Consider the following 15,272-nt stretch of genomic DNA (forward strand, 5'->3'; position numbering starts at 1 on the left):
ATTCAGATGGGACAGTTGAACGACATAAGGCACACCTAGTTATTCTTGGGAATAGACAAGTTGAGGGGTTGGATTACAATGAAACTTTTGCTTTTGTGGTCAAAATGATGACAATTCGAACTTTCTTAGCCATAGCAGCCGCTAGGAACTAGGAGTTGCATAAGATGGATGTACATAATGCATTCTTGCATGGGTATTTGCATGAGGAGGTATACATGCAGTTGCCTCCAAGCTTTACATCTAAGGATCGAACAAGAGTGTGCAAACTGAAAAAATCTCTCTATGGATTACGACAAGCTCTTAGATGTTGGTTCTCGAAGTTAACAACGGCCTTGCTACAATACGGGTTTGTTCAATCGTATCATGACTACTCTTTGTTCACCTATTGCAAACATAATGCTCGTTTGCACGTGCTAATATATGTTGATGACTTGATTGTTGGGGGAAATGATACAACAACCATTGTGAAATTCAAAGAGTATCTAAGTCGATGCTTCCATATGAAAGATCTGGGTCCACTCAAATATTTCCTAGGTATTGAAGTAGCTCATGGCATTGAGGGAATATTTTTGATTCAACGGAAGTATGCCCTGGACATCATCTCAGAATGTGGACTATTGGGAGCCAAACCAACATCCGTGCCCATTGAACAGAATCATCATCTTGCATTGGCAAAGGGCACTCTAATGGAACATCCGAATCAGTATCGACGATTAGTGAAAAGGTTGATATACTTAACCATCACATGACCCGAACTGTGTTATTGTGTTCATATCCTAGCTCAGTTCATGCAAAGTCCACGGCAAGAACATTGGGAGGCTGCTCTGCGAGTAGTGCGATATATGAAGTGATATCCTGGACAAGGTATATTGTTACGTTCTGATAACGATCTGCGTCTGTATGCTTATTGTGACTCTGATTGGGCAAGCTGCCCGTTAACGCGGCATTCGTTGACTAGCTATTTTGTCCTACTGGGATAGTCACCGGTTTCTTGGAAAATGATAAAACAACACACTGTGTCGCGCTCCTCTGTAGAAGCAGAATATCGTTCGATGGCTGCAACAAGCTATGAGTTAAAGTGGATGAAGAAACTTCTGTTGTCCTTAGGAGTGGCGCATAATGAACCTGTGCCATTGTATTGTGATAATCAGGCAGCTCTACATATAGCCGCACATCCAATGTTTCACGAGAGAATGAAGCATATTGAAGTTGACTGTCATTTTGTTCGAGATGCGATACGGCATGGGAACATTGTTACTCGTCATGTTCGGACCACAGAACAGTTGGCTGACATCTTGACGAAGGCACTTGGAAAAGAGAAATTTACATATTTCCTTGACAAATTGGGCATTCGAAATCTTCATACACCGATTTGGGGGAGAGTATTGGGAAGCGTGGTTCTCGGAATGTATTTAGGAAACCATGCATGTTTTAGGGCGAGTTCTCACGCCGTAATTAGGAGTTCCTCGATTTCTTTGGCCAGAGATAATTTCCCACTACAACTACAACTGAATCTCCTATTGTATATATATGCGATGTAATCCTGCATAATAGAAAACCACAGAATTCTCCACAAAGAATTTTCACACATCCCGTAGACATTTCAAGGAGACGCAATCAGAGATCGCAAATTACGGATGTGGACGGAGATCCCAGGTTCTCTATTGATGCTGGTCGCATGTCATTTGGTGACCCCAGTCGGAGATCCCAAGTTCTCTCTTGATGCTGGTCGGATGTCATTTGATGACCCCCAGTCGCTAAGTTTTCATTGGAGGAATTTGTCACGAAAGTGATGGTGTCACAACTTATGGCTGTGAATTTATTATGCTCCTGTGAGAGCGTGAACAGATCGCCTTGTGTGCCAACATTTCAACGACAAGGAGAGACAGTGTACCAGGCCGAGAGAGATAAAGTGAGCTACCACCGCTGAGTTACTATAGATCCAAAAGAAATAATTCTGTCTGGTTTTCATCGCCCTTCTGTGTTCTACAAATATAGTCACCGACATGGTATCAGGAGGATTGCGGCAGCTGTTGACCATGTTCTGGGAGAGATGGATGAGACAAAGTCAATTTCGAATGCCAAGGTGTCTCTTGCCACTATTGATTACATCTATGGGCCAAAGTTGCGGGTCACAGATAAAGATTTGAAGGATTTTAACTCATATTCTCTCAGGGATGATTGCTCTTAGAGAATAAGGATAATTTAAACAGTAAGTTACAGTTAGTCAATTTTGTAAATAGTAAGGATAATTTAAAATTTTACACAATTCTGTATTTCATACCTAATTTTCTTTTAGGTTTTTTTTTTTGTTATTCTATTTTCATATAGCAAAAAGGAAATTTGGGTTTTAAACTGAAAAGGAGAAGTACAAAAATCGTTAGGTTGAAATAAATACTAGCGAATTTGAAAAAGTAAATTGTTTCTATTTTCAAGTTTCGGATGATTTGAAATAATGGTTTGAGGTTGCTTTTACCGACAAGAGCTTGAATATAACTATTTTATTAGGCACAAGGTAATCAATTGCAAAATCACCCAAAATAACTAAAAGATGGGAATATTAACTCAATAGTCCAACCATGTATAAAAATATACTAAAATAACTAAAACAAAAGCATTATTTTAATTTTTTGGTGACTTAAAAAAAAGATAAAATATGAATAGAGGTGCGACTTTAATTTGAAGCGAATGTTTTAAAAATCAATCCGGAGGCCGAAGCATTTTTGCCTCCAGGTAGTGGATCACCTGTTCCACCATGCCACACCATCACATATATTCATATTAAGTGTGTGTATATATATAGATATAAATATATGTGTGTATATGCAATTATGTATATATGTATAAATATATATTTTAGCAATAAATAATGTATAAATATGTTTTAGATATGCAATATTTAATTTATGTTTTTTAATTCAATTTTTAAAATTTTATTTATATAAAATATTAAAAATTGTAATTTGAGGCCAAAAAAGAGTTTTTTTTTTTGCAAAAATAGTGAGGCAAAGTGCATATGACGCCTTGGGATGCATAGATCTCGAAAAAGTTAGCCAAAATCAAAACAAAAAATCACCCCAATCGGATATCAGAGTGCAAAGTTATGGCATCCAAAAGTTTGCATGTATTGATGTACAACCCACGACCCGATCACTGGGTTGAATGGATCAATGATCAAACTGGCCAGGTCAAATGGTTATTGACCAAATCAACAGTTTTTGACCATTTAACAGGTCTTGACTGAACTGGACCCAAAATCCTAACCAGGTAACAGTTCGAACTGTTCAACCGGCCAGGTCAATAACATGTTGAAAACATTGTTTGAAGCCAAAGATCAAAGAATCACCACGTATTAGCCAGTTTTAGCCGATACATACCGTATCAGGGGCTTCCCAATACACCCTAAAGGGGGAGTTTCAGGTCAGACCCTGGTACCGGGGGTACAAGGGCCTTAAACCGAAGATCATGAATAGGCGTGCAATTAACATGCTAACAGTACGGTATCTAGTCCTAGTCGTACATCAGAAATATCCGCCAAAACCTTGATGTATACACTCTTTGAGAGAGGGGAGATAAGTAGTCATGTGGGAAGCATGGATATGTTTCTAATGTATAACTGGGTGCTGTGCTGTAATGATACACAATATGTACACATATACCTTTTAGATCAGAATGTAACATGAGATTGGATTATTCATATAATGCCAAACTTCTTTTGCTTCATAAACCAATTTCATACTTAAAAGCATGTTTTATTTTCTTTTGCTTCATAAACCAATTTCATACCTAAAAGCATGTTTTCAGATAATATTACTGCAGTGCACCTATAAAGTTAGCTGGATGGAGTCCAAGTTCACCATAAATAGTGGTTGCTTGATCGGTAAACCGTGAACGCAGTATCTCTATGGCAACGGAGGAACATCAACCCATTTCTCCAGTTTCCTGTTTTCCCATATAACTTAGCTTTCTCTTAAAAGCAGACCCATGAGTTGGCGTTGGCCACCCTTTTCCTGCCAACTCAAAGCAGATGCCTTTCGGATTTCCAGAGCATTCAGTGGCACAGACCTGCCATTTGAGAAGATCAGATATAAGTTGAATGCCCAATTCAGAATTCAGCAAGAGGACTAGAGGAGGTTGGCAGTTGCCTTCCGGCTTCCTTCAATTTCTTCTGCACCATCCAGTCTTCCACCCATTCGAATGGTTCTTCTGATTATGAAAGCAAGTCTCATCTTGTTTAAGAGCTGACTATTGGAAAAACACTGTAAAGTCTTAAGAATTATTTTCTTGGATAAAGCATTCAACTGGGTATCAGGAATTCATTCAACTCCGAGGAGCAAGTACAACTCCCCAATTTACGAGAAAATTAAAAAAAATGGGTCAAAGATTTTTCAAATAAACATAAAAAATTCAATCAAAAGGGCGGTTATTTGTGAACACGGCATGCTTTTGCTGTTTTCTCCCATATATTCCTGCACAAATTATATCAGTAGAATAAACAATCTGTACAACTCTCAGTTTTTTCTCTTTTTTTTTTTTAATTTTCCCTCTTTGCTTTCTGTCAGAGCAGTTATTATATTGCAAGTGTTCCTTCAATTACTTGATCGTCATCTGCAGAATCTGGGGCCTGAGACTTGGGCTTGCTCATGACCTTTGAAAAACCATAGCCAAGAGAACTTCCACTAGCTTCACATAGCTGCGCAGACAAACAAACCTGATAAATCAACCAAATACAAGGTAGAATTCTTTCATACATGTAAGTTACATAACCATATTAGATTTAGAAACACAAGGTTGAATTTAAGGGAATCACAACGTGCATTTCAGGCAGGATAACTGCAGTGAAAAACTCAAGAAGGCAAGTCATAAGAACCCCAACCTATGACCTACTGGCACAAACAGGGAAAATCAAGTCGTCCCATGGTTTTATACCTCGGTAAGTTCAGAGAGATGGCGGGTCCTAAACTCATTGATTGTAGCTGCAATTTCTGACGTGGGCAGCTTAGCCTGGAAAGGATAAACAAAAAAGGAAATGCTAAGAATAACAACAAAATCTTTGTCGCAAGCAACAAATTTATGCAATTCAACAACTTTCTGTTCACCTGTGCAAGAACTGCAGCTGCTAACTGTAGACTTGGTTCAAGGGTCTCTGGGACAACCTGTAAATTATTATTTTTTGCAACACAGTCATGTTAGACAAAACATCTAATTGTAGACTTAATACCAAAGAAGTTGCAGTTTTCCTCCATAGAAGGAAAGTGAAAAAAGAGAACTAAAGAAAATAATGCAAGGGCTGGAGATTTCTATGGCAGAATTGGTGACAGTTGTGCAATGGCTGAGGTTGGGGAATTCCTTACAGTTCAGCAACCTGGTGGTGGAAGGAGACTGTAAAGTAGTAGGATGGTTCAAACAAAATAGTACAAGCCCATAAAATTACAGGTATGATATAAGGGAAGTGAGCAGAATGTCTGTAGAGCTGAGAACATCCTTCACATGGAGACATAGATCAACCAATGGTTTTGCTGACAATGCTGGCAAAACAAGGAGCTAATAAAAATCAGCTCCATTGGGGGTGATTTCTTAAGGGAGAAGTTTGTAATTATGTGAAACAAAAGTGAAATTAGGGATGGGTGGCAGAATAGCCTATTTTAAGGGGGTGCTGGGTACATTCTTGTACATATATCATTCTTTCACTCACTAGGCAATAAATTACCAGTTATTTATAAAAAAGTAATGGATTACTTATCAAAAAAAGTAATAGATTATATACCGCTGTTGCCCCTGCCTTCTCCAAATTGAGACCATGGTCAACATCATGGGCACGGACAAAAGTCTTCACATTGGGAAAATATTTGCTTAGAGCCCATACTGTTCTATAATTTGCACCTGGAGTATCCAAAGTTATGGCAGCAGCACATGCTCTTTCGGCACCAACTTTATGGAGGACCTATTCCCAATGCATGTAAAGAAGAATGTCAGATACCATCTTCAAAGAAGCATACTTAAATTTGACTTTTCTTGAAGATACTTCAGATTTTGACTTTTGCTTTTTTTATTTACCTCTCGACTCCCTGCATCTCCAAAATATACAGGAAGATCAAGTGCACGCCCAACTGCTACACGATCACTGAAATTAGAAAGAGATTAATATGTCTAGCATGTCATATCGTACCATAGAAATACCGGCCTATTCCAAATTGTAACATATGTATCATTCCTTGGTGCTTAATTAAGTATCCATGTAAAATCATTATCAATAACATCTTCTGTTAACTTAACCAGACCAACAAAATAAAAAAGGTAAATTGCAAAGGAATTAAGCGGGTTCAAGTTAATGACCTTCAATAATAAATCAAACTCTTTATAGCTAAAGAGAATTAAGTTCTTGTGTGCTAATAAATAAATAAAAAAACACAGTTCTTACTTGTACCACTAAGCCCTTGACTAGTTCCTACAGCAGCTCATGAAGGAAATTCTTATCAAGTTCATTCATTTAAGGGACAGTGGCTTTGTGTTCACATGCAATATAATGATTGATAACCTAGTTCTTTTGTTTTTATTATTTTGATCAATAACTTTCAAATTTTATTAAAGATAAAACAAGATGTATATACTATAGATTCCCTTTCAGAGATAAGCCCTCTTATCTCGTCTGATTCTTTTGATTATATTCATGGTTAACAATACCGACTCCCAAACCTCTTACGAAACAATGATGGTAAAAGAATCTATATGCTTCTCAGCTACATGCTGTATTACTGCCTATAAGATTCTTGTAAAATGCATAAACACTAAAGGAGGTTAAAGGGAAACTGGTTGTGATTTTACCTACCCATCTCCTACTTGCAATTTTCTGATTGATACTAAGGCCTGCGCAAACTCTTACTTTCACAGGGTATACTGTATACCTACTAGTCCATTTCAAAAAACCCTTGAGCCTTTGGACAAACTTATTTTATTGTAAAATTATTGAAAATGAGGACGTAGAGAACTCAAGGTCATTGCAATGAGGTTAGGATGGAACCTTTGAGCAGAATTAATAGCTCTACTACAAGGATTAAAATTTTTACAACAGCTGGCTGAAATTGAAGGGGACTGTCAAGTGGTGGTAAATCTGATGATTAAAGGAAAAAAGCGCAATAGGTTCTAAGGTTCCTGCTTAGAGAAGTAAGAGCTTTGGCTACAAATCTCAACTGCCGCTCATTAAGGTTGATTTTAAAAGCTCCAAATAGTTTGGAAGATTCCCTAACAAGAATAGTGGTTACAAGGATTGACCTTGTGTAGGGTACACCTGGGCCAGGGGGAGAGTTGAAAAGACCCCTTTTATAAAGTAGGATTGATCAACTAAATCCTCTGCTCCTTGCACCTTGCAATTCTCTTTTTTTGTACTGGAAGGACCTTCATATTCATATCAATTTAGTTTCATTCTACCGTTACTTGTCAAAGAAAAATGAAGTTAGGCTGAAATCCTAAAATATACATCTGTCTTACATTTAGGAGCCAATTCTCAATTTAAACAATAAATCCATTTTAGAACCCAGTAATCTAATGCTTTCAGAGGGAGTTCATAACTATCGAAATATTTTGGTCGTGTACCAAAAATTGACTTTCCTGTATATTGTAAATTTTTGGACTATTTTAGTACATAGGGGTATGTTAGTCATTATATTCATGTCATCTTGCTATGAGTTTTACTAGATTATTTGTTCTTTTCCCAGTTGTTTGGGTCAATGTTTCAGGCTATAGGTTGGTCTTTAGATAAATTAGTCTTATAACATAGTAAAAATACTTTATTTTTCTGACTAAAATAATTTGGAAAGAATAACCTTATCCTTTTTCTAAGCTCAATTTGTTTGCAGTACAAATTCATTTCACTATTGTAAATGCATGGGAGTGCAAATAGGCTGTGTATATTCCAGTTTACTTTTGCTTCAAATTTGACATTGTTTTGTTTTCTTTTAAGAGAAAAATAGGAAGTGGAATGATGTGGTCCCCACTTTATATGAAAGAAAATGAAGGCAGGAGAAAGGCTGTTTGTTTGAGAGGAGTGAAATAAGAATGAAATTATGTGGTCCCAACCTTGTATGAAATAATTAAGGTAAAAGGAAGATGGTGCAAATTTTGCATCAGTTTTTTGGGATGCAAAATTTTCACTGGCAATGAAAAAATGCAAATTCTGTATCCATTAATAATGCCAATTACAATTACAAACAAATAGATGCAAATTTGAACCAGGTGTAAAATTTAGGAAAAATTACTGGAATTTCAGTATCTAAGGTTTTAGCATCAGGTTCGGCTGACCAAATCATCCAGTGTTTAAAACCTTGTGTGAAACCACCAGGCCCATGAAAGAATTATTAGTACACTACATCAGTAGGATCTTCAGAAACCATCAGCCACACTGATGCAGTCTATTACATTAGCAAAACATACCTCTTGTCAAAGAGGATGTCCCATAGACAACCTTTGCAGAAAGTATGGTATTCCTACTCAGATCTGTTTTCCTCTAGCAGTCTTTCTTTCTTATGGCTATCAAAAATAAAGGAAGAAATAGAGGCAACCATTTCACAATATAACACCAAACTTTGCATAAACTACAAAGATTTAATGGACAGTTAATGATAAATCATTTAAACATAATTCCATAAGTCAATTGAAGAACCTCAACTTTTATCTTGCAAGCATTTCATAAATAAGAAAATTCCACATGCTATCCTCAAATAACTGCTGTCATGTAAGTGACATGTTAAAGACAAACTTACCTCCTGACATCAAGAGCAACAAATGGAATTAATCGTTCAGAAAGAAGTTGTGCAATGATCTGTAGAAACAATAATATTAGTCAATAATGTATAAATAAGTATATTTGAGTGAACTTAATAAAGAATCTTTGCTTCTATTTTGTGAAAGATCAAATGTAAAACATGAGAACACCTGTCCAACACGTCCAAATCCGCAAATGATAATATGGTCTTGTAAGTCATCTGTCTGAAAATAAAATTGGACCAAAAGAAATAAAGACTTAAGTGATCAATAAATGTATCAGGACAATTGCAATATCTCTACATTGTCTAAGAAATATAAGCCATTTACTACATAAATACACAAACTGCCTATTTAACAGTCAAAACATAGCCTAAAGCATTGATGTAAAGCTCTGAAAGAAATTTTATGGGATGTTTGGAAAGCCACATGGAAACAAAATTGTTCCATTTTAGTTTTTTTATAGCATATGAAAACATTTCTTAATTATCAATGATGGAGTACTAAAGAAATGGTAAGAAGGAAAAATGAAATTGAAATGTTAGAATTCCCTGAAATCATAAAATGACATTATCTCTTTTATATTCCTGTCAGAACAACATTTTAGATCATGTAACAAGGCACTCAAATCCAATGAAAAACTAAAATAGAATTATCTCATACAAAGTGGCTTTCAAACACCTCTTTGAGAAATGAAAAAGAGTAATGCTAAATAAATGTAACATAAATGTGTAAAGTTGGAATAAACTATCGAGTGTACTGGATCCATTTGTTGCAGTAGTTCAAAATATTAATGCAACACACAATTTGCCAAAACTTGAGATGCATAAAACAGAAATCATATGTAACAACTTATCAACATTTTCTATAGCATATCAGAAATGTATAATCCTAAGATGGATGAGTTGAAAAACTAGAAAGGATAGGGTCAGAAATGGAGTCGTTCGAAGGAATCTAGGAGTAGCTTTGATAGATAATAAAATTAGAGATAAAATGGTTTGGTAATGTGCATAGAAGACCATCAACAACACCCGAAAAAAGAAGTGATCTATTGCAAGTTGAAGAGGCTAAAAGGGCTAGGGGTAGACCAGTGTTTTAAAAGCACAAGGTGCAAAAGTGGCGCAGGGGTCAATTTGCACCTGAGGTGCAACGCAAGGTGCACGCCTTTTTGAAAAAATGTGCAAAAATACAAAAAAAAGCCAAAAAATTCAAAAAAAATGTTAAACATAATATTAATAGAAAATATAAACTTAAATTTTAAAATAATGTTTAAAAAAACCTATTATCTAAAATTGAAATACATAAACATAAGATGTAAAGCATATATTAAATGAGAATTTAAAAATAAAAGCAAACATATAAAGCATTTCCAAGCATGTAAAACCTCTAATCTCTTTTTTCACTCAATTGCATTACTTCAAGTAGCTAATGTAATGTAAAACATATTACATTCCTGATTCTACGAGCTGCCTTTGTGCCATGCCCCTCAAGGCAAGCCCAAACAAGTCCACATTAGGTCTTAAATTCTTAGTTTTCACACAAAAATAATGATTTTTTAGTTTTAATTGCTTTTTAAGAAGACATTTTATGTGTGAAAACAAAGAATTTAAGACCTAACGTGGACACTTGTTTGGGCTTGCCTCAAGGGGCGTGGCACGGGGTTCCAAAAAAGCAAAAAAGCATCAAATTTTCAAAAGGCGCACGCCTGGGCTGAGGCACATCAGGCACACGCCTAGGACCTAGGCAAGGTGCATACCCTGAAATTCGCCTCGCCTGTGTGCCCAGGCACACCTTACGTGTGCCTTTTAAATCATTGGGGTAGACCAAGAGGGACATGGGTCAAAATAGTAAGAAATGATTCAAGCAATCGTAATTTAACAATGGGTATGGCATTAAACAGAATGACATGGCAAAACAGGATCCATGTAGTTGACCCCATATAGTTGGGATAAGACTTGGATGACAATGATGATGAGCATATATAATGCATCTTATATCAATTTCATAAAGCTGCTAGGCCAAGCACTCGAAGCAATGAAATCTGAGACTGTTGAAGTTCAATTTGTCCATTTCCTTGGTAATTGACATATTCATATAGGCACTTATTGCTAGACATCTTACCTCACTCTCTACTGGCAATAAACTTCTAACATCATGCTGTTCAAACTGAGATGCAATTAGTTGACCTCCAGCTGCCAGCCATGGTGTGAGGGCCATAGAGATGCCCACAACCAGAAACAGCAAAGATGAAAGTTGAGATGACAGTATTCCCTGCAAAATAAGGTAATGCATTGAAGTAATTAAAATTACATACAATTACCCCTCCACAAGAATAAGACAAAGTTGCCAATCATGCATCTAGAAGCAGTTTATTTTATTTTATTTAAGCGCTCATAATTTAACATGGATATGGCACTAAACAGAATGTAATGGCGAAACACGACTCATGTAGCCAACCCCATATAGTGTTGGGATAAGGCTTAGATCATCATGATCAGCACATATAGAAGCAGTTTATTTTATTGATAAATCTGTATGCCTTAGGTATTAAGACATAACATAAATGTTGGTAAAGAAAAAAAAATAAAATAATGGTAATTCAAAGAAAAGGTTCTACATGGAACCTTAGAGTAGCTTGCGTCATACCAATACTAGCTGCATCATCAGGGATGTTAAGTTGTTACTAATCATGCATCTATAAACAGTTTATTACATAAAGATGTCTGTTTAAGTTTTACATCATAATTTGATGACATATGAAATGAAAACAGGGAAAGACCAATGTTAATTAGAAACAGAGAGATGGTTATTCATGAAAATCTAGTAGTTTTTCAATGAAACTAAAGTAAAACATGAAGGATGTTCTCTGACAACTTAAATTGTATAGGAGCAAAATACTAATTACACAAGTAATGTTATACTGGCTTGAAACTCCAGTGTATTTGCAAACAAGGCAAACTAAAAAAATATTGTGCCTGGGTGCTAATAAAAGGAACCTCATGTTCCTGGTTATCAATCCAAAAACTGTTTCAAGGAGTTAAAAAAAACAGTGCATAGTTTTTTCGTTTCTTTTTTTAAGTAATTACCTATTCCACTTAAATCTCGTTCTAGTACCTATTCACAAATCTAGACGTGCTTATCCACACTGCAGCAGTAACTAGTAGAATCACCTTTTCATCTAGTGTCCATAGTTTTTTCCTTTTTTTTTTATCATTGAATAGTAAGATTTATTAAATCATAGCCAAAGAGAGTACAATTCAGGGAGAGGCATGAGATGCTACCTCCCCTTTAAGGATGGGAGATGGAGGATTCCATCAACCCTTTAGTTGAAAAAACAGAACAAAGGACAAAGAAAATTACAGAGAAGCCCAATACAAAGTAACACGAGTAGCCCCTTGTTTAGCAAGATAATCAACCAAGGCATTTGCCAATCTACCCACCCACTGAAATCTAACTGTCATATTCCTCGTGAGCCATTTAACCTTTTTTAAAAATATCCTTGAAGCCCCAAGTGACAGTACTTGGGTCAGCCAACCATCCTACAACCACCTTGGAATCTCCTTCAATTATTAAGTTCTGCGCTCCAGGCTGACAAGCAATCTGTACCCCCTGTACCGCAGCTAGAAGTTCAGCCCTCAGTACACCAATACCAGACGGTCCTGGATTGCCCTGACTACTCCCATCAAAATTCAGCTTAACAAAAGCCTCCATAGGCAGTCCATGTTACTTGAATTCCAGGATTCTTAGAAGAAGTGAAGGCAAATGCAGACCAAGTCCTACTTATATCATCGAAGGAGTAATTTTCAAAGAGCTTTAAGGATTTCAGCCACAGAATAGCCCTTGTCAAAATACACTCCTTGACCTCAAGAATGGTTCTTTCCTTGTGAAAAATTATGGCATTTCTTTCTTCCCAAATAGTCCATAGTAGAGCTGCTCTTATACACTTTAACATAATTCTCCCTCTTCTCGTGGGTCACACGAAGGTACATGGAGAAAACAACAAATTTACCTCAGCTGGCAAGTTCCACCTGCACCCAAACAAATCAAATACCCAATTCTAAATAGCTGCAGCAAAAGAACAGGAAATCAATAAGTGGTAACAGTTCTCATTCTGCGCTTTGCATGGGGTATACCAGTTAGGGGATAAACACAAGAAAGGTCTTTTCTTCTACAAGTTATCCATCATGTTGATTTTACCATAGTAAACTTCCCAACAAAAGACAACTAATTTTGGGGGAATAGGCCTAGACTAGACTTCTTTAACTGGGAATGCCCAAGGAGAAGAACTAGAGCAATGGGATTTAAAGAAAGAGGCACAAGTAAATGAACCTTTTGGAGTCTAAGCGACCAGAATCAAGTAACAATAAGAGCTTAGAAATTGATAAGGATTCCCCATCCCACAACCCTCAATGGAAGCCAAGGTCCCAATTTATAGACAAAGGGGTATATGTGGATAAAAGGAAGGTAGACACAGCCACACATGCTCTTTTTTATAAAGGGAAATAGAGAAAAGAGAGGGGAACAGGTCCTAAAGGGGCAAATTTCCCACCCAAGTGTCTTCCCAGAAAGGAACAAGAATCCTAGAGTAAGCATCATACCTTACAAAGCGGAGGAACTAGGGGAGGATGCATTGAATTGCATTCCAAGGTGTTGTAAGAGTAGCATCTAGATACCGCTGCATCCCAACCATTTCCGAAACAACCATGGATACTCACCACCACTGCATGCCACAACCTATCCCTCTTTGAAGGCCATCTCCACAACCACTTCCCTAGAAGAACTTCATTCTTATGAGCAAGATTCCCTAATCCTAGTCCTCCTCCTTTCTTACTTCGACTGACTACCTCCCACCCAATCAAATGATCCTTCTTTCTCTTGCCCTCGGCTCCCACAAGAAATCCCTCATCATCTTCTCTATCTTTTAATTTCCCTAGTAGGAATCATAAAGACAGACAAAAAGTAAACCGGAAAATTAGCAAGTGTGGATCTGATCCAAGTCACTTTACCCCCCAAGGAAATATAATTCCTTTTCCAAGTTTCCAACATTTTTCCAAACTTTTCCACAACGGTGCTCCAAAATTGACTCTCCTTTGGGTTAGCTCTTAGGAGAAGATCTAGATAAGTTAAGGGCCAAGACGAGGTGGAACGCTCTATGCAATCTGCAATTGCCTCCAATTCCTAATCACCCATATTAACTCCAATCACACAACTTTTTTCAAAATTGATTTTCAGATTTGACACTTCAAAAAATATTATTAAATTCTTAAGGTTCCTTACCTTCCTCAAATCACTTCCTTCACAAAAGATTATAGTGTCATCTGCAAACTGAAGGTGGGTCACTGGAACACTGCTTCTTCCTATTCTCCATAGTCCACACACTTACAGGCTCCTCCCTATCCACTTTTGAAATCATTCTACTTAACACATCAGCAACAAGAGTGAACAAAAAGGGGGAGAGTGGATCACCTTGTCTTAGGCCCCTACATGCTGGGAAAAAGTCCTTAACTACTCCATTGACAAGGATTGAATAATGGCAAGAAGTGAGACAACCCTTAATCCATTTGCACCATCTTTTCCTAAACCCACACTTCCTTAACACCTCTAAGAGGAAGCTCCAATCCACCAAATTGTAGGCTTTTTCAAGATCCTTTTTTTTATCAATAACAACAATTTCATTAATCAAATAATCTGAACAATAAAGTACAAGGAGGGGGAGCTAAACTTCCTACTTAGTTAACCCATCAGCAAAGGAGTTAGCAGATCTCTTCACCCAGCTGAGTTTGACATCCATGTCCTTAACCATCCACCTGTACTTTTTCTTTTCATTGTTGTAAGCCCATAACCCGGTCTTGTCTTCTTTCAGCCACCCTACTACAACCTCCAAGTCCCCTACAATTACAAGTCTTCTAATGTTCATTTCCTTAGCTCTTCGGACACCTTTCACAACAGCATAGATTTCAGCTCTGAGAGAATCACCCATCCCAATTGGGCATGAGAACAAGGCAGAAACAGTCCAATTCTCGTCCCTAAACACACCCCCAATTCCTGAAATCCCCGGGTTCCCCCTACTACTACCATCAAAGTTCAGCTTTACAAAGCCAGAGGGAGAGGAAATCCAGGACACAGTCTGGCCTGTTTTGACCTGAGTACACTTGGCAATCTCTCCTCATTTTCTCAGCAAATCATTCGCTGTAAAGTCTATAAACAACTCTGAAGATTTCATCCACTGGACCACTCTCACATGAATAAACTCTATTAGGTTTTCAGCCCTTCTATCCTTTTCGGAGAAAAACCTTAAGTTCCTTTCTTCCCACAATGACCAGCACACAACAGCCCTTAAGCATCTCCACGTAGTCCTGCCCCTTTTCGGCTGCCACCTGAAAAAGGAAGAAGAAAATAGACTCTGCAAATTCAGTGTGGTGGGGGGGGGGGTCCAGCTGTACCCACAAAGGGAGAATGTCCATTCCCAAAAAGTTCTTGCAAACTGGCAAGAGACCAATAGGTGAAAACCA

The 15,272-nt window shown here is 37.3% G+C and overlaps 1 protein-coding gene across 1 annotated transcript in view; it reads right to left on the bottom strand.

The window, feature by feature from the left end:
* Nucleotides 1-4,248: 4,248 nt before the first annotated feature.
* Nucleotides 4,249-15,272, bottom strand: part of LOC148848582 (K(+) efflux antiporter 2, chloroplastic-like) — a 67,557-nt gene continuing 56,533 nt past the window's right edge. Inside the window, exons 14-21 of the mRNA XM_088949111.1 lie at nt 10,882-11,031; nt 8,932-8,985; nt 8,760-8,818; nt 6,058-6,124; nt 5,768-5,944; nt 5,100-5,156; nt 4,930-5,004; nt 4,249-4,693 (exon numbers count right to left, since the gene is read on the bottom strand). Coding sequence (XP_088805237.1) covers nt 4,571-4,693; nt 4,930-5,004; nt 5,100-5,156; nt 5,768-5,944; nt 6,058-6,124; nt 8,760-8,818; nt 8,932-8,985; nt 10,882-11,031 — 762 coding nt within the window. The 3' untranslated portion in view covers nt 4,249-4,570. The remainder of the gene's footprint in view (nt 4,694-4,929; nt 5,005-5,099; nt 5,157-5,767; nt 5,945-6,057; nt 6,125-8,759; nt 8,819-8,931; nt 8,986-10,881; nt 11,032-15,272) is intronic.

This window comes from Nelumbo lutea, chromosome 6 (genome assembly GCF_056320005.1).
Source record: "Nelumbo lutea isolate HS-2025 chromosome 6, American lotus-T2T, whole genome shotgun sequence".
NCBI classification, from domain to species: Eukaryota; Viridiplantae; Streptophyta; class Magnoliopsida; order Proteales; family Nelumbonaceae; genus Nelumbo; species Nelumbo lutea.